Raw genomic sequence first — 22539 nt, forward strand, 5'->3', positions numbered from 1 at the left:
CAGAAAATTCTTTTGATTTCACTTTTCGGGTGACTTTTCAAGCTCGGCTTTTTGATTTTTGAGTGATTTTATTTGCGTGCATTGCGAAATTGATTCCTAGTAGCCGTGTAGCGTAGTAGTAAGTGTGCAGCACACTGAGCTGGCGGTCTTGAACACCTCACTCGGCAGATTTTTTTCGATAATTTATTGAGCCAAAATCACATTCAATTTCTTCAAAAAGTTCACTTAATTTGTTTTGGAGAAACCATGTGATAAGTATCTTTTCGAGCATACATATTGGCAGCTTCTTCAATGACTGATTGTGACCCAATTTCAATAAAGAACCACTGTCGACCTTTTTCAAGTCATTGATTGGATGAATTTATATCGGAACAAGTTTGAAATTTTGTTTTTTGCTCTAAGTTGATATCCATAAGTGGGCTTTTATCTTCGACCATTTTCGCTTGAAATTATTAAAAATGTAATTGCTGATTTTTTATGCTGGGTTCTTCCAGAAAACTGTGCTAAGCATATGAAGGTTGACATTGTGCTGGCATAAATATCTAGTATCTATTAAAAGCTGTAAACTTGTATCTGTTTTATCTAATCTTAGACAGAGGAAATATCCAAAATTGATTTTTGTACAATCGCATTTATAACCCTGTTTTCTTTTTATTAGCCGCACAGTAATAGCTGGGGCTATTATTGGCCTTCTATAGATAAGGACGATATCACGTCATAATCACTTCAAATCTGCTTTTTCCTCTTTCATGCAATTTCAACTGAATCGCATGCGTGGTCATTTTGACTCTTATTGGAGCAAGCAAGATTTTTTGTTCATTTGCGTGATTGTTTTTGGTCACGCGTGACTTACCCGCTCTCAAAAATGACCTCCTGACTCTGAAACTGACTTTTCTTTGGACATTCAAAAGAGATAAGGTCAGGTCAGTGCTTGCCACTCTAAATGAAGGTTATTGAAGAGCAGCTAATTGAAGCAGCAATAACTTATACAGATCCGTAATCAAAAAATAACATCTCACAATTTAACAAAAGGAAATTTCTCTGTGGTCGACTGTTCCCTTCTAGAAAATTCTTTCTGTTTCACCGCTTGTATAATGGATGTATGTACAATGCATATATAGTCCTCTTTTCTCGCTCATAATAATTGCTCGTAAACGAAGTTTGAAGCAAATTAAAAGTTTGCTTGACCGTTCTCGAATATTCTTTCCATTTATTTACTGGAGTGACTTGACTTCTTGAGCGATTTGAGTTGCGCGCTTTCAGGATTTAATTCTGTTGCTGAATTGAAAACCGATCGAGGTTGATGACCGTACATAGCGCGTGTAACGTAGATGTTTATGTACTTGACACTGATCCGCGAACCCCTTTTAGGCAGATTTTTTTCACCATAAAAGTTGACACTTCGAAGTTATTAAGTCTTTGTTCCATAAAAAGGTTGCACCATGAAAAATTTAGAAATATAAATTTTGACCCCTTCTAAATTCTTTGCCTCACGATTCGACCGAGAGCAATTCGTGTGACGTTAGTCGGTTTGTTTTTGAAATTGGAAATTTTCTGTCCAAGAAAAGGTCTAACATACCAATTTAGATTCAGCTCAGGACATTGAATCACGTAACTGGCTATATTGATGTGATCAGCCAATGTTAAAATAAAAGTTTTTTTAATTGCTCTGGAACGAAGCTTGAACCTGTTATTGTAGCTGTTTTTTTCTGGAAGATTGTTTGTAGAGCGTTTTTGGTCTAGAATGCTGCTTCGCTCGCTTGAGTGATTGGTCTTTTCATTTTGACAAACGGAATAAACTTCTCAAGCCCAAGGGCATTAATTTGACATGTACATCTTCAAGATCCTTTGTAGGCTAGAAATATGTGGTTTAGCGAAGGTTCTGAGGAAGAGGATTTCATGAGAAGGGCAATTTGGTTAAGATTTTTGGTTAAGACCAACCCCCCCCCCCCCTCCCCCCGTCCCTTACATGTGAGTGCGGATGCCACCTCCCAACGCTTGCGCTTGCTAAAAGCAATGCAAAACCCTGGCCTGTCGTTCGAAAGCCGTTCTTCCAGTGGTAGTCGATAATGTTTATTCCACTTTGTTTTAGTTGTGCAATGAATCCATATATCAGTGCGTTCCAGTACCTAGCTCAGCTGAGACAATGTCTCTCCTTCGAAACAGGAGACACATGTGCCACTTTGTTCTCATTCAGAGACAGACACATTATGAACCCCAAGCTGAGGATGGACACACCAGAGGCTAAAGTGACCCAATTCAAGCCTCCTCTCGCTTCCCCTTATGATGAAATGATCATTTCACATCTGAAGGCCATCTACTTCATTCACAGGGAGAACTTTGCCGAGTGCTGGGCCAAGTTAGTCTACATCAGTCTGGTCCACTCTTTTTCTATTTCCACTTCTCAACACATTTGTTTTACATTTTGCAGCCTGTTTGAACAACCCCTGGCGTGTTTTTTTTATTTTTATAAATAATAGTCTCATGTTTTTTATACATGTATCATCGGATCTATCGTCCCCGCCTTCATCGCTCCCAGACTAGTGGGCATATAATTTTACAAAATCAATTATTGTTGTTATAGGCGATTATACGACTCTGGTTTAGAGGGCAACTATTTGAGCCTGCTGTGTATGATCGTCCCGGTCACCATATTTCAATTGAAAACAAAACTCGAAATGATTGTGAAAGAACAACTGATTAACTTTGAGTAATGTTTAGACATTATTCAGGAGTAAACATTGGTTGTGGACGTTGGTTGTTTGTGTTTCAGTCACTTGGCGTGTCTTCAGGCCTTCAGCAAAGACTTCCAGAACAACCAGAAGGAGGACAACTGGTCCCTGCCTCTCATGGTTGAGCTCATCATCGATGCCAGACATCTTTCACTTCGGTACTAAAAGTTAACCTATTTGTAGCAGTTAATGTTTGCTATTGTTTTTCCATCACTTGAGACACAATCGTGCTTGTGAAACACACTTGCTGCAGTGCCAGATTCTAGAGTGGCCGATTTTTTTTTCAGTGTCAGATTTTAAAACTCGGCAAGTGCGTGTTTCGAACAAGATTTTTGTCTGCAGAAATCACTTCCAAATAATACATATCTCGGACCCCTACGCAGTTCTCGGTGAATGTCATTTTTTCTCGATAATTTCAGCAGTCATGTAAGCGAAGCATCAGATCCTCTTGTGGGTTCATTTGAACGTGTTTCTTCTGCAAAAGTGATTTGTCATTTTGGTGACTGAGCAACTAAGTTGATAAGTTATTTAGAACCAGATTGTACTCATTGAAGGCATTTCACAATGCATAACTTTTTGTTACACTGTGTGAAAGCGGCGATTATCAGACCTTTTTGTCCAATTATTGTTAAATAAAATTCAATGTAAAAACTTATGAAGTAAGTTGTGTTTTTTTACGTTTTAATTTATGCAAAGTAATGACTTGAGTGTGTTAAGAGCTGCCCGCCAGATGCACAAAAGTAATGAGGCAAAGACGGATGAGATCTTGATGCAATGTGCAGATGCAATCATGGCCTGCTTCCGCATCTGTGCCTCAGACACGCGCACTGACATCGAGAGAAGCAAGCGATGGGGAATGCTACACGTAGTCAACCAACTCTTCAAGATATACTTCAAAATGAACAATGTCAAGTTGTGCAAGCCACTTATAAGGGCCATTGAAGGTACTCAAGTCAATTCTCCATTGCTTCCGTACGAGTTAAACACTGCCTGATATTTGGTTTGTGTTATTCTGATCAGAATTATTAATAGCCGCCCTCATCTTCTCAGCCGGCTATTATAGCGCTCCTATTTTTTTTTACAATTCAAAGAATTTGAATTGTATTGGGGCGCTGTCTTTTTTTTTAAGATCTGTTCACACATTTTCATGATTTTTGAAGTCAAATTGGAGTAGTGATTTTGGTCACGCCGAAACGGGAAATGGAGCGAAAAAGCGAGTGGTTTTTCGGCGTGAAATTTTTTCGCTCTAATTTTAAAGTAGAGTGAGAATATGGTGTTTGAAAAAAAAATTGGCTTTATCGGTAGTGATTTTTTGTTCACATGCGGCAATTTCACTTTGATTTTTACTGTTTTTTCGATTTTTTGGATAGGTTTTTTTTCTAAATGATTTTTCCAATCCATTCATAGTCCGTTCTAGGTCTAGTTTTCTGTTTAGTCAATGAAAATTCTTTGAATTGTACGTCAGGACTTGTCCTGCTATGTTTTTTTACTTCGTCGAATAAAAAAATGTTTCGCTTTACCTCATTTTGCCGCCTTTTCAGCATTTTGCGTGAAATCTTTTTGACTTCTCTAGGCTAGTTTCTCTCTTCTCTCATTCTGCTAAAAGTGATTTCGAACATCAGTTGCTCAGCAAAGCAATTCAAAATGAACAGAGTTAGTACAAAAATGGATGTCAGAAATAGAAACGGGATAAACCCATAAAGCCCAATTTTAGATGCCCGCTATTTGAACGTCGTTCCTATAAGTTTTTTTTACCAGCTCTAATGCTTATTGTTATTGATAGTAGCCCCTGTAGCCTCTCCCTAAGAAACAGAAGTATGTTCAACTACGAAATGCCATCAAAATAAATCGGACTTAAAAAAATGTTTTTGTACAAAATCTTTTTTTTTTTCAATATCTTCTGTTATTTCAATCCCAATCATGCTTATTGGAATCAACGGCGGCTATTTTCCGGCAATCTGCCGGGTATGTTTGTTGTGGTATCTCCTAGGGGATTTGTTTTTCCCCTCTAAGCTAACGAACGTTAATTCTCAGGCAACTTCTGTAGAGTCCGAGGTTTTGTACTGAGATAAATTCTACGTTCATATAAATAATATTGTGAAAAACCAACTAAATACAGTGTGAGTGGTAAGCACTGGATATGAAGTAAAAGTTTTAGTAGTACTCAAATGATTACTATACTATGCTTACTAAACTTACCAATAACAGAATGGTCATTTTGAGGCATTGTGCATTTCAGGTTTTCCATTCGATTATTTTGGTTTTTGGAGTTCTTCCTAAAACTAGTTAATTTTCTGTCTCAGATGCTCTGTTGAGCTATTTTTGGTACAACGCGTAATAATATCTGTGAAAGTGATAGCTGAGCCAGCTATTATTAATTGCTCTCAAAAGAAGTTTGTATGCAATAGGATTGTATTAATCCTGTAGGTCTTTCTCATGCAATTTTGTTCCAACAACTTTTTGTCTGACTGTTTGATTTTCAATCTGACTATCTGATTTTTCGTACTCTTAGTGCCTTGCGTCTCGCTAGCCTCAAATATGCAATTCACCGAAACTTTAAGAGACATAACTTCATGGTGTGCAGGGCGGTTCTTAAAGTTTGACCCCCTTCCACTTACCTCCTTCCCCCACTTACCCTCCCTTCAAGCTCGGTAAAAGGCTTCCATATATTGACGGCTATTGTCATAAAACATCGCGACCGAAATACAACTTGTAACTGAATTTTTCAATATTTTAATGTTTGAATTTTTAAAATCAGCTTGGAAACATTCGCCTGAGCACAACTGAATGAGGTATTTTTAATAGCTGCGTAGCGATAGCTGCCTTTATTGGGGACATCGTGGTTTGCAATTTATCGTCTCTAATGATTCCTGCGATCATTGGCTTTTTGAATTTCAGTGATTTTACTGTTTTGCAGTTAAAAATTGTGTGCGTGACGTCATTTGCTCTGCTTTTAAGTCAATTGCGGGACTTACCTCACTCAAAAAATGACTTCTGAACTCACTTAATGAACTTGAAATTTTAGTTACTATTTAAAGATAAATAGTGTGCATCTAAGTAGTGCCAAACGTATACGCCAAACCTAGTTCTTGAGTATCTGTTAGCTCTGTTAGGGTTTTTTCCTTATAGAGCGTATATGTCTCATAAAAATAACAGTCCGAATTTAACCTAAAAAGTCAAGTGATCGATTAAAGGATTGGTGTTCGATCTGTCTATCTTATTTCTTTAGTTCTTTCAATTCCATGGAAGGTCACAAGCGGCTATTTTCCGGCAATCTGCCGGCTATATTCTGTTTTCTAAATGACACGGCGTACAAGTTTAATTTGACAATCTAGCTACAATGTTTTTACATTTCAGAGAAGTTGAATTTTATTATGCGTAGTTTCTTTTTGACTTTTCTTTTGACGATTTTCGGGTTAGAAATCAAGTTTGAGGCGTGATTTTGGATAGGTCGAGGCATGGCGTCATTGAGGGAGGGAAAAGGCTTGTAGGTTACTTGTGAGAAAATCATGTCATACTTATAAAAAAAACTGTGGTCTTATGGGATTGTTCTCTTGACCGATTTTTCGTCTGACGCTTTTAACTTTTCCGCCTCAAAAACGGGATAAGCATGTAAAGCCCTGATTGATTTAGTGACTGAGCAGCTCTCTTAGAGCGTTACTAGCACTAACAGTCGCCTTCCAAACCACCACCGCACCACCAAAGCTTGACCCCAGACTCGGACTCCGCGCATCCACCCTTAATGCTAGCATCCCTAAGCCCTAGCTGGCTGCTATTGAAGCCGGTCGTTTGGGAGCTATTCGCCCGACCGCAATCGGTTATTTTTATTTTTTCATTGTACATTTCAGGATGCAATATTAAGGAAGAGTACACAAAGGCTCAATTGGTTGCATACAAATACTTTGTGGGTCGTCTGGAAATGTTTGAAAACGATTACAGAGCTGCCGAACAGTCTCTATTGTACGCCTTCCACAACTGCTACCCTGGGTCTAGACGCAATTTGAGACTTATTCTCATCTACCTGATTCCTGTCAAAATGCTCCTAGCCAAGCTACCTTCCCATGGACTAATCCATAAATTCGCCCTGTTCCAGTTCCAAGATATCGCCAAATCCCTGCGAAACGGAGACGTTCGGCTGTACAACAGAGCCATGGCTAGATGCGAGAACTTCTTCATCAAGACTGGAATTTTGCTGATTCTGGAGCGACTTAAGAATATTGTGTATCGGAATTTGTTCAGACGCATTGCGCGTATTGTCAATTCTCATCAAATTGATATTAAAGCTTTTATGGAAACATTGCATTACATGGGCGAAACTCATTTGGATATAAATGAGGTTGAGTTTATAATAGCTAATTTGATTTACCTTGGTTATGTGAAGGGATATATTTCACACCAACATATGAAAGTTGTGATTAGTAAACAAAATCCTTTCCCACCCATCTCGTGTGTTATTTAAACTTGTTCTTCAACTGCGACAGGTACACTGAAAATAAAATCCTCTTTTTGATGTTGTAGTTGTATTCTGTTTGGTTTATATATTGTATTTGATGTGTTGCATAATTTATTGTCAAAAAATGGTTAGTTTTTAATAGCTCTAAAATTTTATTCAATTTTTTTGGTTAAAGCGCGAGCGCATCAACTGTCCGAGCAGTTTTCTTAGGGCTTTACTAGTCTCAGGATGTGATTCTCCGAAACTGCTGAGGAGACATCAATTTATGGCGTGAAGGGCGGGTCTTAATCCTAAAAATTTGACAACGCTCAGTCACCACCCCCTCCCCTCTCTCACTCACCCCTCCTCCTCCTCCTTACCCTAATCAGCGAGTAGCTACTTCCGGAGTTCTATAAATTGTTCTTCTTGGCTGATGTAGTGTAAGAACAACAGATATGTGGACTTTGATTCATGGTATTACTCTCACCTAATGAGACCTAGCAATGAGACTACATTCTGATCAGATCAGAAACATCTCATGATAATCCATAAATGACATATTTAAATTCTTTTTCGGAGGTAACCAAGTTTCCTTGTGGTATTTCAGATGTACTATATAGATGATTTTGGCTCAATATATTAGAAGTGAGTGGAACAGTGTGAATTAAAACTGACGATCAAACGAGACTCTAGTGTCGAGGGAGAAGAGATGATTCGGGTCAAGTTGTACGTTCTCAATGAGAATCGACAATGGGACGATAAGGGGAAGGGATACGTTAGCGTGGCTCCCAAGTCCTCCCTGGATCCGGTCACGTCCAGCACCACCACAGCCACAAGCCAGAGTACAACTGACGATGTACCAGAAGCTTCGATAGATCCCAAACCGACATCTTCGACGAGCGAACTTGATGAAAATGCTCCAGGAACATCGGCAGATTCATTATCGGCATTCACTGTTGAAGGAATTGAGAGAGACAAATGTCCAGGTAAAGTAGCATTTTTCGTTCAAATTTTTCATGAAAAAAATGTTGGAACTACATCACTTTTTGAGGGAGAAACAAATGTTTTACAGCTCATTTGACTGTTGAATTTGATTTCAAAATGAAGTAAATTCATTTCAATATAGTATCCAGACACAGTTTTGAGCATTTTTTTCAAAAACGGGACTATCTCTTGAACCTGCTTGACTATGTCAAAATGAAGATAGCGGCATATTAGTTTGCCGAAAATTTGCACTTGCAATAATGCATTAATTTAACAACAGCTTTAGCAGTTTTGAGCAGTTAGCAAGTATTTGAAAATGTTGCTATCCATTTGTTACCGGTTCTCTGATTTTATCTAGAGTTTTCTGATGTAATTGGAGCTAGTGGTGATAATATGCAGTGTTCCGTAAAAGGTTAAAGTAAATGAAGGCAAATTCAGCAAATCAAATAAGCCTTACCCCTCATTGCCTCATAGCCTCCGCCCCTCTAACAGTCAGGCTAGACTGCCTAAGCTTAAGTTAGCTGTAACAACCAAAGCCAGTCGTTTGAAAGCAATTCGTTTGGCGTTAATCGGTTACGTTCATGTGAATGATTGGTTTTTGAAATTGATGACAGGTGCCAATCAAAACAAGGGCGACCGCGATAAAAATGCTTGTCAATGCTTGGTAACTTGGCATTAAATTAAGCTTGGACAATAAAAATTTGAAATTTTTTTGCGTTTGGACTTCAGGGAATTTCATGGGCCAACATGCGTTGTATCTTAATACATAACTTTAAGTTCAAAACATGACTTAAAATTTGTGGCTATTTTGGTCTTCTTTAATCCGTTTTGGTAGTCTATTGCACCAAATCAGAAACTTACGCGTGGTCTCTTTTTGCAGTGTCAAGTTTACTTCTAGAGAAATTTGAATCAACATAGTCATCCTACAAGACTCTGATTTCTGATTACACTCAAACGAAGTTCGAAGCAGTTATATTAGTCTTGCCGGTCTTATGTGACTTTTCATACTACTGACTTCTCATCCATTTTTTAGTGTCACCATCGGAATTTTCATCCTCAATAACGGGTAATAAATTAGTAAGCAGTTCTCTTAGAGGTTTACTTGTCTCTTAAGTGTACAAATCACCAAAGCTGCTGAGAAGACATTAAAACCTGATTTTAGGGGTTGTTAGACCCCCTTTAATCCGCCCCCGGGCGCCCCTCATGAGACCCCTCCACTCCGCCCAATGCACACATTTTTCTGTTCCGTTTACCCCCTCCTAGTGGAGCTTAATTCTGACTCCCGTTAGTTACTTCGATTTAGCTACTGAATAATAAGCCGTCCTCTGGCCAGTAGTTTGAGAGCAATTCGCGCGACGTTAGTCCGTTATGCTTACTGTTTTTACAAAATTGTTTACTTTTGAGCTAATCAGTAAACTCATCTAAAACTTGGTTTATTCAAAAGTTCCATTTTTTAGTTTTGAACTAATCTCCAAGTTTGTTCGATGTGTTCTCTTCAGCTGTTCAGTAGATCTTCTTTTAAGGAAAGGCTGTCAATAAAACTTGAAAGAATATAGCGGGTGTTTTAAGAATGATAATTGTTTTGTGAAGGTTTCTGTTTTCGGTCAATAAATGTTGTATATAGAGGAACGGAGGTGATCGGTGAGAATTATTTCCTAGTTTGCCGCCTTTTAGTACCAATAGGATGAATGAAACGTGTCATTTCAATTTTTAACCTGAACTTTGTTTAATCTGAATTAAATTTTAACCTTTTTTTTATGTGAAATTTTAAAATTGATTGCTTTTTAAATTTGAAAGAATTTGAACTGAGCGTGGGCTGTCTTTCTTTAAATATCTGGTCACCTTCTAATGATTTTTGAAGTCAGGTCAATTATACTTGTTTTTATTCAAACCGAACAGGTAAAGCAAAGTCAGGAAACTGAGTTTAGCAGCTGTCGAGAGATTTTTTGTTCACGTGAGACTCTACATTTTTTTTCTTTTCGACAATTTTTGAAGCTAGAAATCGAATTGGGCGTGATTTTAATAAGATGGAGGAACTCTTAGCAGAGGCAATAAATTTTTTTCAGAATTGTAAGGGGAGTATGACGATAGAATTGTGTTGTTTGAGGTGCAGCTATGTGATGACAAATATGACAGTTCTTACGACTCGAAAAGGAGTATTGGTGGAGCATCTTTTATTATCGGTAATTTTGTTGGAGTGTATTTGGAACAGGAAGTGCAATGCGTGAAATCAAAATTTTTAGGTCAAATTGCTGAAGAGCTGAGAGAAGAGAGTGGATTTTTCATGCTATTTTTTTTAGAGAGAAAAGTAGGTGTGAAAGTTTTCGTTGAGCGAGAGAATTTTTATGATCACGCGGAATTTTCAAAGCAACGTTGAGTTTAAACTCCAATTTTGTGTGTCAGGGATGTTTGTATCGTTTACGGTTATTAGTAATAAAGCGTTTGAAAGCTTTTTGACCATCTCAATAAAAATATGATTCAATTTTGAGCTTTTTTAACATGCTTTTTAGCAATTTTTGTATTCTTCTTATTTTTTTATAGCATTTGGTGAGTTGTGTGGTTCAAATTAGTTGATCAGGTGGTTTTGGTTATCATTCGGTGTAATTGTTATTGATTTTGTGTTGTTTTTTCAAAGATAATTGTCTAAATTTAAGCAAATTTTGGCCAATTTCTGTCTGTTTTTGAATAAATTTTTTGAATATTTTTGCTCATTTTGGACTCCTCGATTTAGTTTTTCCTGTTAGATATTTAATTTGTAGGTTTTTTATAGGTTTTGATCCTACCGGGTGATATTGAAGGTCAGAGGGGGCACTTTTCATTGAGATAAATAAAACAAACTTCTTATTTTTTTCAGGTTTTTTTTTCTTTTGTTAAAAGTTTTTTTTGCCAGATGTTGGTTGAGTAAGTGCCTGAAAGGAAACCGTAATAAAATTTGTTTGTCAAGTAATTGATGGGCCTTTTAACATTTTGGCGATTGTTTTGTTCAAACATTTTTTGTCAATAGTTTTTTTACATTGTCCTTCACTTCTTTTTCTTTTCCTCTGTTTTCTCTATCTGGACTGTTTTGCCATTTTTCTGTCTGTTGGCAGTCGTTTACTGAATGAGAACTAACTTTTTCGACAGATTTTTGCCAATAGTTGTTTGGGAGTCGCAATTGGTAATTTATTTATCATATTCTTTATCAGTGTTTGTTGTCAGTTACTTTTCCATTGTTAAGTTGCCTGTTATTGTTGCAAATTAATTAACATATTCAGGAGTTTCATTAAGTCAGTTAGGGTAGTCCTGGTAGTCCTTTTTAAAACTCCAAGTTGTTTTCGAAAGTCGCCTGGTTATGTTCTGTTTTTATCAGAAAATAATTTTCGTGGTCTCGGTGTTTAAGTTTGTCAATACTTGTTCTTGAATTGTAATTCAGGACTTTGCTGTTTTTTGAGTTGTTTCACTCATTGGCCAAATTTATGTGCACGACATCATTACGTACTCTTTCAGGAAGTTGGAAGTTTTTTGAACTCGGTGATTAATAAGGGCAAATACTTTTTTGAAGGCGAATCAGGGTCAGTGACATCCTCATCCTCGTCCTCGAAGACGGCAGATGTCGCGGAAAGTGTTTCCCAGCCACCGACAGCAGTGAGCGGAATTGTAGCCTCATCTGCTGTCTCAACCGCTACTGAAACAACTGGCACCACAAGCACCAGCAGTAGTAGTAGTAGTAGCACTAGTGGTGGTAGTAACAGCAATAGTAAAGAGATGATGATCATAATGAAGAGTGAGGCTGACCCCAGTGTCATTCTGCTCCAGTCGCGCATACAACCAGATACCATGTATCAGAAACAGCAGGACACGCTCATTGTGTGGAACTCCGAGACAGAGGGAGATCTCGCTCTCAGCTTTGAAGAAATCAAAGGTAATTATCACCACTTGTTCATCAACTTATCATCATGTTTTTAAAAAGAGTTTTTGATTCCAAAAGATGGAGATTTGGTTTATTAATAGCCGCCCTCATCTTCTCAGCCGGCTATTATTGCGCTCGTATTTTTTACAATTCAAAGAATTTGAATTGTATTGGGGCGCTGTCTTTTTTTTTAAGATCTGTTCACACATTTTCATGATTTTTGAAGTCAAATTGGAGTGGTGATTTTGGTCACGCCGAAACAGAAAATGGAGCGAAAAAGCGAGTGGTTTTGCGGCGTGAATTTTTTTCGCTCTAATTTTAAAGTAGAGTGAGAAAACGGTGTTTGAAAAAAAAATTTGGTTTCTCGGTAGTGGTTTTTTGTTCACATGCGGCAATTTCACTCCGATGTTTACTGTTTTTTCGATTTTTTGGATCGGATTTTTTTCTAACTAGTTTTCCCAATCCATTCACAGCCCATTCTGGACCAAGTTTTTTGTTAGAATCAAAATTAAATATCTCACTAGTGGTTTTTTGTTCTCCCTAGCAGTATTTTGAAATTGATTTTCTGTTTTTTTTGTTCTTTTTTCATCTGATTTTTTAGAAATGGTTTTCCCAATTCACTCATTGTCCGTTCTAGGTCTAGTTGTTTGTTAAGTCAATGAAAATTCTTTGAATTGTACGTCAGAACTTATCCTGCTATGTTTTTTTACTTCGTCAAACTTTTTTTCGCTTTACCATTTTGCCGCTTTTTCAACATTTTGCATGAAATCTTTTTGACTTCTCTAGGCTAGTTTCTCTCTTCTCTCATTCTGCTAAAAGTGAATTTGAACATCAGTTGCTAAGCAAAGCAATTCAAAATGAACAGAGTCGGTATAAAAAATTGAAGTCAGAAATAGAAACGGGATAAACCCATAAAGCCCAATTTTAGATGCCCGCTATTTGAACGCCGTTCCTATAAGTCTTAGTTACCACCTCTAATGCTTATTGGTGTTGATAGTAGCCCCTGTAGCCTCTCTCTAAGAAACAGAAGTATGTTCAACTACGAAATGCCATCAAAATAAATCGGACTTAAAAAATATTTTTGTACAAAAATCTTTTTTTTTTTTCAATATATTCTATTCGTTCAATCCCAATCATGCTTATTGGAATCAACGGCGGCTATTTTCCGGCAATCAGCCGGGTATGTTCTTCATTCAAAACGACAGACACTCGTGAGTATCATTGACTGTAAAATCAATGCAATCATAAAAGCTGCTGTCAAAATGTATTAGTTCGTCACGAGTTTCATTTCACATACAAAAGACCTTCAAGTTTACTATTTGATGGCTGAAATGGTGATACTGTTCGAATCTGTGATGATTGACTTGTAATACCCTTTTATTTAAAAAGTAAGTTTTTCTTGACCTTTTTGGCTAATTCAACAGTGTTCCACAAAAAAGCTAAAGAAATATAATTATTTAGAAAACGACCCTAGAGTGAATTGGATAAGTGTGAATTAATGTTTCGTTCACAGGGTGCACTACCATTTATGACCAAATATGGGCATACCAAAATGAAGTATCAGAGACAGGCAGTGATGACTCGCCTCTCGCGGCCTCTGACGTCACAGAGACAAACGATGTGAACGTTTCTACCGTGTCAGCCCTCAATGAGAGCGAAACCAAGTGCAAAAGCATCACAGCTGCTTTATCGGGAGACTTGGACGAGCTGTTGGAAGCTGGTAAAATTGAGATGCTGCGGTGGGACTTCGAATACCAACTTATGAATGCCAAGTACAAAGAAAACGTATGTCGCGTGATTGAAAATGAAAAGCTGATACCCAAAATGATTAATTTATTCAGACGTTGCGAGGAAGAATTTTTTATGACTGGTCTCGAAAATCTCTACTCAATATTTAAAAACTTGGTCTCGATGGGTAAGACTGCCTTGTACGACATCCTGTTCTCAGAAGCATGTTTGGATGATGTGATTGGAATTCTGGAGTACCCTCCAGGTAAAGAGAGACAACGTCACCGGGAGTTCATCAACAATGCCACTTTGAAGGAAGCGCTCCCCATCAAGAAAGAAAAATTGCTTCACAAAATTAAGCAGACGTACAAAGTGCAGTACATTCATGACGTCATTCTGCCCACTCCTCCAATTATGGAGGAAATGAACTTGTATACTTTGCAGTCGTTTATCTACTTGAACAAAGCAGAAATTGTCACCATGATTCAAGAAGACGTCACATTTTTGAAATCAATCATTTCTCAGATCTCAAAAGAGGATTCATCGTACGAAGAAAAGAAGAACTCATTCGGTTTTTTCAAAGAACTTTGCGCGTACTCGCAGTGTCTGGACGCTCTGAAACGAGAGGCATTCTTTGTGTTCATAATTGAGACAGGAATCCTGAAAGCGATAGCACACATTCTCTGTATTGAGATAGATGAGTTAGCAAGTAAGGAGGAAACGGAGGATACAGTACAGTTGCAGTGGTCGGCAGTCGAAGTATTTGCCTACTTCATCGAAGTATGTCCCAACGTCGTTCGTGAGTTCATACTGACTGACCATCGTGAAAACATGGCTTCCGATGAGACGCTCTTGATAAATCTGTTGTTGTACCAAATGCTAAATGATAGAGACAATGAGTTGGGTGGTGCTCTCCAGGTACTCAATCTGTTCAGAATCATTCTGGATTTCTCAGTGGACAGCGAGGATACTTTGGTTGGAGCCAGACATGTCCTTGATCCCTTCAACCGACGTTAGTAAAATGCCTGGAATTTATCTAACCTTGAGGGCTTGATAATGATGATGTAGATTTAAGCACTGCTTCTAATCTCCGTGGTGCTTCACAAATTAACAGGCTTGACAGAAAATTATTGTGTTCTAAACGGTCCGTATCGTTCTTCATATTGCCGGTAAGATGGAAAAGAATTCCAAAGACGGCAACCACTTTAAGAGAAGGCACGTTTTTGAAGCTTCTATTTTGCGGTAGGAACTTTAAATAAGTATCGACGTAATGGATTAACAGATGATTCAAGTTTATCTAATAGAAGTAAATAAAGGGTACTGACGGAAAAAAAGCAGCAGAGCAAATTGGTGACCTGGTTGGCAAATGTATAACAAAGTTCAAACCACACAAAGTTGCAATTTGCAAAATACCGAATGTAAAGAATGGTCTGTATGGAAGAGATGTAAATAACAAAGAAATTAATGAATACAACAAGGAAGTCGATAGTATAGCCGATCAACTTAATGGTGAATTTCAGTCGTGTAAAGTAAATGTCCTGAATTACGACTTGGAAAACACAGATATAAGGCATGATGGTGTTCACCCTAATTTACATGGAATCAATAAAATAGTAGCGACTCTGAGAAACCACTTGAAAAGGATTGGTTACAATTGTTCGACAAACGATGTCTCTTTGAGACATATTCCACCAAAGCGCAAAGATCTTTTTGTACCCATGAGAGATGGATGGAATAATTTCAACAATCGTATTGAATTCTGATACATTTGGGTGACTTTTTAGAAATCATTAAAAATGTTTTATTTGAGGTGTAGGTGGATTTTTATCTTGGTTTTAATTTTGATTAAGTTTGCTTTTTTTCTAGAAACGATTGAGTTTCTCAAAAGTCACTCAAATTTATGTAAACTTAAAAAACCTAACTACCGTCATATCGATCAGATTAAAAATTTTTTACTATGGTTCGGAATATTTAACATAAAATATCTACTTATAATCATCGTTGTTATTCTACAAAAATGTGGTGACATTGAAAGAAACCCAGGTCCATCAAGTTTGGATAGAATAACAACAATTGAAAAATACAATGGTGAGTGTGCGAGAAAATCGGAGTTCCCCAAGTTTTGGTATATGAATTGTAGAAGCCTCAATAATAAACATGAGCAATTGTCTCGTTTTTTGAAAAATCTTAATGAAACCTCATTCCTAGTTGTTACCGAAACATGGATAAACGAAAAAACTGACATTCCCGAGTTTTTTCTGTGCAATAGTCATCACTTCATTCACCAACCAAGATCATCATTAACTAATGTACAGAGAGGTGGAGGGGTAGGTATTTGGGTTCCCAAACAGTTTGAAGTAAAAATGAGAAATGATTTGAACACAATCAATAGAAGTTTTTTTGAGTCAATGTGGATTGAAATTGGTAAGCCTTTAACACAAAAACTACTCATTAATGTAGCATGCTGTCCCAATGTAAGTCTTTCTAACTTTTTTCTGGATGAAATGACTGTAGAAATTTCAAATGTGTATTCGTATACAGATAATCTAATTTTATTAGGAGATTACAATATAAACTTGTTAGGCACAAAAGGTAGACAGTCACTTGATATTTTCACAGCAAACAATGGGCTATGTTACGTTAATGAAACGGAGGCAACATGGACAAATGGTGAAAAATATTCGTTAATTGATCACTGCTTTATCTCGAAGAACCAAATTTTTGAAGCCAGTGTTCTAGAGTCGACTCTTGGAGTTGATCACTTCACAATAGTATATCAGTCATCATTAAAAATAGATCACAGTGATAAAAAAAGGCAGTTTTTGATACGTAATACCAAGAAATATTCACGATCAAATTTCAATCGTGACATTGCGCTGCAAGATTGGTCGCCTATGTACCAGATAAATGAGCCGAACGAAATGTTTTTAAAATTTATCGAAATTTTTGAAAATATAGTGAGTTGTCATGCACCCTTGAAGTTGGTAGAAAGTAGTACCAAAAAACAACAAAAGCAATGGTTGACAAAAGAATTACGTGGTATGATAAATGAAAAACACCGTCTCTTTAATGCGTGGAAGAAAAACCCAAAATCAGAGATTTATAACCTTTACAAATCTTTACGCAATTCAGTGAAAAGAAAACTGAAAAAAGCTGCAGATGATTACACAAAGAATTTTTTCCAGCAGCTACCAACTTCAAGAGAACAATGGAAATTCATCAAAAACAGGATCAATTCCAACAGCCAAATAGAAAAAATTGACAAATTAAGGGAAGATAGTCATTTTGTTGAGGATGACAGAGAGATTGCCAATGTTCTTAATAATTGTTTTGCGAGACTAGGATTATACAAAGGCAAAGACGTTGCTCCAAATTGTTCTTCCCTAACATTTGATGGACCGGAATTTAGCTTCCGACCAGTCACCAGAAAAGAATTGTATAATGTTATTGATAATCTACCTAAGCATAAATCTCCCGGACCGGGCTATATACCAGCATGGGCGCTAAAAGATAGCAAACTGTCTATTGGAACTCATTTACAATTTGTCGTCAATGAATGTATAAACAAAAACACGTTTCCTAATATTTTGAAAACAGCGCATGTTACACCTGTCTATAAGAAGGGAGACCGACTAGAACCAGAAAACTATCGACCCATATCAGTCACACCAACTCTAGCAAAAATTTTTGAGCGATTACTACTTGAACAACTAACTCACCACCTAACTCTTAATGGTCTGATTAACAAGAATCAATTCGGCTTTCAAAAGCAAAAGTCCTGTCTCGATACTATCATTTCATTAACTGAAAAGATAAACCAATGCGTTGACGAAAACGAAATTGTTGTCACGCTCTTTTTAGACTTAGCAAAGGCTTTCAACTCAATATCTATAGATGTTTTTATGAACAAAATAAAAAGGTATGGATTTGGAGAAAATGCAAGAATCTTATTAAACTCTTTCCTTTGTGATAGAAAACAGTGTGTAAAAAATGGGATAGCAAAATCAGATTGGGTTGTCATAAATCACGGTGTTCCTCAGGGAACTGTCTTAGGGCCTCTAATTTTTATACTTAATGTCAACGATTTCAGTGAAGCTGTATCAACGAATTGTGATGTATTACAATTTGCCGATGATACAGCAATTCTATGTCATGCAAAGAATGAAGCAAATTTGCAGCTAATAGCTGAAGATACATTAAACAAGACAGATCAATATATGAAACAAAACAGGTTAACTTTGAATGAGAAAAAAACGGAGTTAATGGTGTTCAGGAATGAAAAATTGCCGATCATTGAAACTGTCGATTTCAAGGGACACCGATTGGAAGCATCTGAAAAATGTAGATATTTAGGTGTAATAATTGATAGGGAACTGACATACCAAAATCAACTAAATAAGGTTATCAGTAAAATGGCTTCAGCAATCAGATCATTATATTTAGTTCGTTATCAGGTACCGCTAAAAACAAGAATATATCTTTTTAAATCACTAGTTTTGTCTCATTTAGATTTTAGCGCAATTTTTTTTTCAAAATTTACCATCTTACTCTATTGACAGAATTAACAAACATAAACTGGGGAATAAAAGTTTGCTTTATGAAAACCAAATACGATACTGCCAGAGATCTACTTCTGGAGACTAAAATTCTTCCAGCAGAGCTCCAAATAACACGGGTGTCTTTAATTAGGTTTTTCAATATTCTCCAACAAACAAGAAATCGCTCTAATAAACATTTCAGATTTTTAGAAAACGTGCCTATTATTGTAAACAAACGAACCCATAACCTTTTCTTAGAACAAAAATGTAAGTCAAAATGGAGTAATGGTTCAATTGTTCGTAACTTTATTCGAAAATGGAACACACTTCCAATTACAATTAGAAAAGAAACGTCGAAGACCAAATTTAAACAAAAATTTACAGCGGAAATGCTTAAACGACACGAAAGAGTTCCAATAGACAGAAGGGTTGCAGGATTTAAACATATTTTTTATTAAATTATTTTACGAAAACTGAACCTTAGTTTGTTATAAATTAGAAAAAAATAATGTTTGATTAATAAATTTCTAACATGTAACATTAACCAAGTGGTTAGTTTAATTTACATGTTTGCAGATTTAAAAAAATGATTAGTCCAATTATACTTCCTGTGGAACTGCTGTTTCTATCTCAATAGAAGTAGAAAATTTATAGGATATCAAAACTCTGCTGACCTGTCATATAAGTAAGGTTTCGCAAATTTAAGGATGGTACCACCAATGCCATAATTGCCTAGCAAGTTGTTAAGAACGATTTCAGGTTTCAGAGTATCGAATGCTTTTTTCATATCAAGGGATGCAAGTAATAACGCTTTTGAACTTCGTCACATTTATGCAGATCAAATCTGTGCACCATAATAAGGCCGTTTCTACTGAATGTTTGGACCTGTAAGCTGATCGTTTTATCGGCCATATCTTCGTACTATACAAGTAGTCCGAAAATTGGTTATTCACTATTCGCTCAATGTGTTTTCTTATGTATTTTTCAGGCATTGGATCAATAAAAGATGGATCGCTTCCTTTTTAGTAACAGAGAGGCAAATGAGACTCATAAGCTACTTCGTTAAAATTATTTCGGTTTATCTTCAGCCGTCTCTCATGACCTCGTTTTTTTTGCGTTTTATTTGTTCATATTTTGCATCGAAATATCAATGTCTGCCAATTCTATAGCGAAATATTGTTTTAGGAACATTTCGATCGCGCGACTTTACATCTGAACATTCATAGCTGTCAAAAACATCGTTTACTATCTTCTCCTGATATTCTGAAAATTTTATGTCCCAGCTTCCGGTCAAGGAAATGAAAGCGGTGTAAATATCTCTAACAAACTTTCATTGTCGGCGATTGAATAAATTTTTGGGATGCTTTTCGTCGTAAGTGAACCAATTGGTATATGGAAGTTTACTCGAAAATGATCTGACTTAAGGAAGCGGTCAATTTCAATTTTTGACACATTTTCGTAGTAACAGAAAATTAGATCGAGAACGTTGCCACTGCAATGAGGAAGCTTAGACACAATTATATAGATTCAGCTCATTCAAACAGCTAGAAGAAGAATTGCAAGCCGAACTTGACTTAGGAATATTGAAATCTCCAATGAAGATAGCGTAACTATATTTAAGAGCGTACTAGGCTAAATAGTGATGAAAAGAATAATAAAATCTGCAACTTGTGATTTGGGTGATCGATAATTTGTACAAACACAACTTGCTTTTCGTGGGCATTTATTTCTGGGATGAGGTATTCTATGTCCTCGAAAACATTCGAATCTAACGCTTTATAACAAACCGAGGTCTGTAAGAAAACAGACTGCTCCTCTCTTCGTTTGGCGATTTACTCTAGTAAAAAAGTATACAGCACAATTCGTAGTTTTAACATGAAACTCAGTCTCATCCGATAACCAGGTTTCAGTAATAGAAAGACCGGCTGATTCATTGAGAGAAAATTAACAATATCCGGCATGTTATTACACAAAGATCAAGCGGTGAAACTTGATGCGAGATCTTGGTGGTAGTCATTGATAGCTTGATCCATTGAAAGTTTGCAGCCAAGAACGACCCTCATCATCCATGAAATATCAACGCAGGATGAGATGTTCTGGCCAAGTATCGCTCGATTCCGGTACATCCATCTTTGATTCAGACGCAACCAAATGAAAAGATTTAACATTTTGCCTCATACTTGGAAGTTCACGAGAAGCAATTGGGTTCCGCTATTTCGGCTGGCAATAGTCAAGAAGAGACTCTGTCGTCGTTATGTTAGAAGAATCTAGGCTTACTAAATAGTGACTTCGTGGGGTTCAACGTGGTTTGACGTCTATGTCAGTAAGGGCACAAATCCTTTAATAGCCTTGGCAGGGAAACTTTCCTTCTTTTCTGAGCGCGGCTTTGTTTAAGGTCGAACGGCTTCATCCCCGTCTCTGTCAGATCCATCTTGAAATATAACTCAATCTCGCAAATATGGCACACTCTCACCACAGACTCAATTCTCTTGCTGATCTCAAATCCTGCGCTTTTTCCTTTCATTTAAATTGGACCCAGCACTATCAAGTCGCTGTCGTTCTTTTGCTGCGAGTGAATTCAATGTGTGTGCCCCTGGAAAACGCATCTAAATGCGATGGTTTTTGAAAAGCTTCCTTTTGCTTCATATGCGCTTGCGATCTTTTCACTTCACAAATGTGACTACTTAGTACGTCTATTTTTGTCAAAACTTTCGACAGCAATGAAGGAATAGATGCATTTGGACATGAAGGGATGTTTCACGAAATTTTATGGTAACAACAAAATGGTCGATTTTCAAGCATAGTACATGTATGGCACTGGTGCCACAAATCTCCCAAGAAATGAAATGGTTTTCGCATGGGGCTTCAAATGAACCCCTATTAGGTATATTCATGTTGGGGTGGTAATCAGACGAGAATAAAAACTATAGAAGCGACTAAGTTTTAGAATTAACCAACAAAGGTTACACCGAAGTATAATCAAGAGGTCGCCAGAGACTTTACCGCCTCAACAACAGAGATAAACAAAAGATAAATTAATGGAAAAGATAAATCAACAAAATTGAACAGAAATTGTGAGAGAAAAGCTTAGGTCTCAGAAACAACCAACAATGGTTACATCTATGTATACATCAACCAAGACTTCGACGCCTCAACAGCAAAGATATTACAGAGCAAAACAAATAGTTAAACCGAGAGTTCTTAAAATGCAACCAACAAAAATGTACCTCTGTATAATCCAGAGGTCACCGGAGAAATAGTCTAAATTCGTCGCGATCTCTTCAACAAGTTTTAGATAGTTCGTATTATTACTTAACAATCTCCTCTGCTTGTTTCTCAGGTGCTTCGATGTGGCTGATCGTATTTTATTTCTACAAGGGTAGACGACAATTTCTTAGACAACAAAGACAACGTTTTGAGTGCCTGGCGAGATGGCTGATAGAGTTCTTAATATTTGTTGACTATGCTGAGCTGTACTTGCTTAATGTCCGGGGAAGTATGCTGCAGTAAGTTTGTTATTTGCCTGGAGCTCAGCTGCTGAAAATGTTTCTCGCCCGTTCCGCAGCTGTTTCACAAGTTGATTTGGGGACGAGTTGATCAACCGCTGCAGCAAGTTGATTAGCTGCGGTGGTTTGGCACAGAATTATTCAAAACATCATGCTAGATCAAAATTTCCTTTATAATTCGCAGATGGATATTCTCCAGAAGGTGTTGTAAAGTATTCTTTTAAACTTTACGTATGGAATGACACTCAGGCCCGATAATGCAGCATACTGACTCTCTAGAAGGCTTCCGGTACTGCCAGATGTGGACTTGATCGCTTCCTAGAGTGAACTTGCTCCAATTTATTAATAGTCGCACAGCGATAGCTGGGGCTATTATTGGCCTTCTCTTGGTTTTTTACAATTCAAAGAATTTGAATTGTATTGGGGCGCTGTCTTTTTTTTAAGATCTGTTCACACATTTTCATGATTTTTGAAGTCAAATTGGAGTAGTGATTTTGGTCACCCGAAACAGGAAGTGGAGCGAAAAAGCGAGTGCTTTTGCGGCGTGAAATTTTTTCGGTCTAAATTTAAAGTAGAGTGAGAAAACGGTGTTTGAACAAAAATTCGCTTTCTCGCTAGTGGTTTTTTGTTCACATGCGGCAATTTCACTTTGATTTTTACCGTTTTTCCGAGTTTTTGGATCGGATTTTTTTCTAAATGGTTTTCCCAGTCCATTCATAGTCCGTTCAAG

The 22539-nt window shown here is 37.1% G+C and overlaps 3 protein-coding genes across 3 annotated transcripts in view; all 3 read left to right on the forward strand.

Annotated features, from left to right (window-relative positions):
• Window positions 1–22539, forward strand: part of LOC142353246 (uncharacterized) — a 534761-nt gene that overhangs the window by 432003 nt on the left and 80219 nt on the right. The gene's annotated exons all lie outside the window — the stretch shown is intronic.
• Window positions 2073–7312, forward strand: LOC142353678 (PCI domain-containing protein 2-like). Its single transcript, XM_075405987.1, has 4 exons — window positions 2073–2359; window positions 2774–2890; window positions 3450–3676; window positions 6581–7312. Exons 1-4 carry the CDS (start codon window positions 2100–2102, stop codon window positions 7189–7191), a joined length of 1215 nt encoding a protein of 404 aa, XP_075262102.1. The 5' UTR covers window positions 2073–2099; the 3' UTR covers window positions 7192–7312.
• Window positions 7776–22539, forward strand: part of LOC142353211 (serine/threonine-protein phosphatase 4 regulatory subunit 3-like) — an 84364-nt gene continuing 69600 nt past the window's right edge. Inside the window, exons 1-3 of the mRNA XM_075405439.1 lie at window positions 7776–8150; window positions 11690–12049; window positions 13551–14777. Of these exons, the coding sequence (XP_075261554.1) occupies window positions 7874–8150; window positions 11690–12049; window positions 13551–14777 (1864 nt within the window). The 5' untranslated portion in view covers window positions 7776–7873. The remainder of the gene's footprint in view (window positions 8151–11689; window positions 12050–13550; window positions 14778–22539) is intronic.

The sequence above is a fragment of the Convolutriloba macropyga genome, chromosome 14 (assembly GCF_964194025.1).
Source record: "Convolutriloba macropyga chromosome 14, txConMacr16.3, whole genome shotgun sequence".
NCBI lineage: Eukaryota > Metazoa > Xenacoelomorpha > Acoela > Convolutidae > Convolutriloba > Convolutriloba macropyga.

What these genes read in the sequence shown, in the direction of transcription:
- LOC142353678 (XM_075405987.1), top strand. Translation starts at nt 2,100, where the DNA reads ATGAATCCATATATCAGTGCGTTCCAGTACCTAGCTCAGCTGAGACAA. An exon ending in TTTGCCGAGTGCTGGGCCAA is followed by an intron (nt 2,360 to 2,773) that starts GTTAGTCTACAT and finishes TTTGTGTTTCAG; the next exon opens with TCACTTGGCGTGTCTTCAGG. An exon ending in GCCAGACATCTTTCACTTCG is followed by an intron (nt 2,891 to 3,449) that starts GTACTAAAAGTT and finishes GAGTGTGTTAAG; the next exon opens with AGCTGCCCGCCAGATGCACA.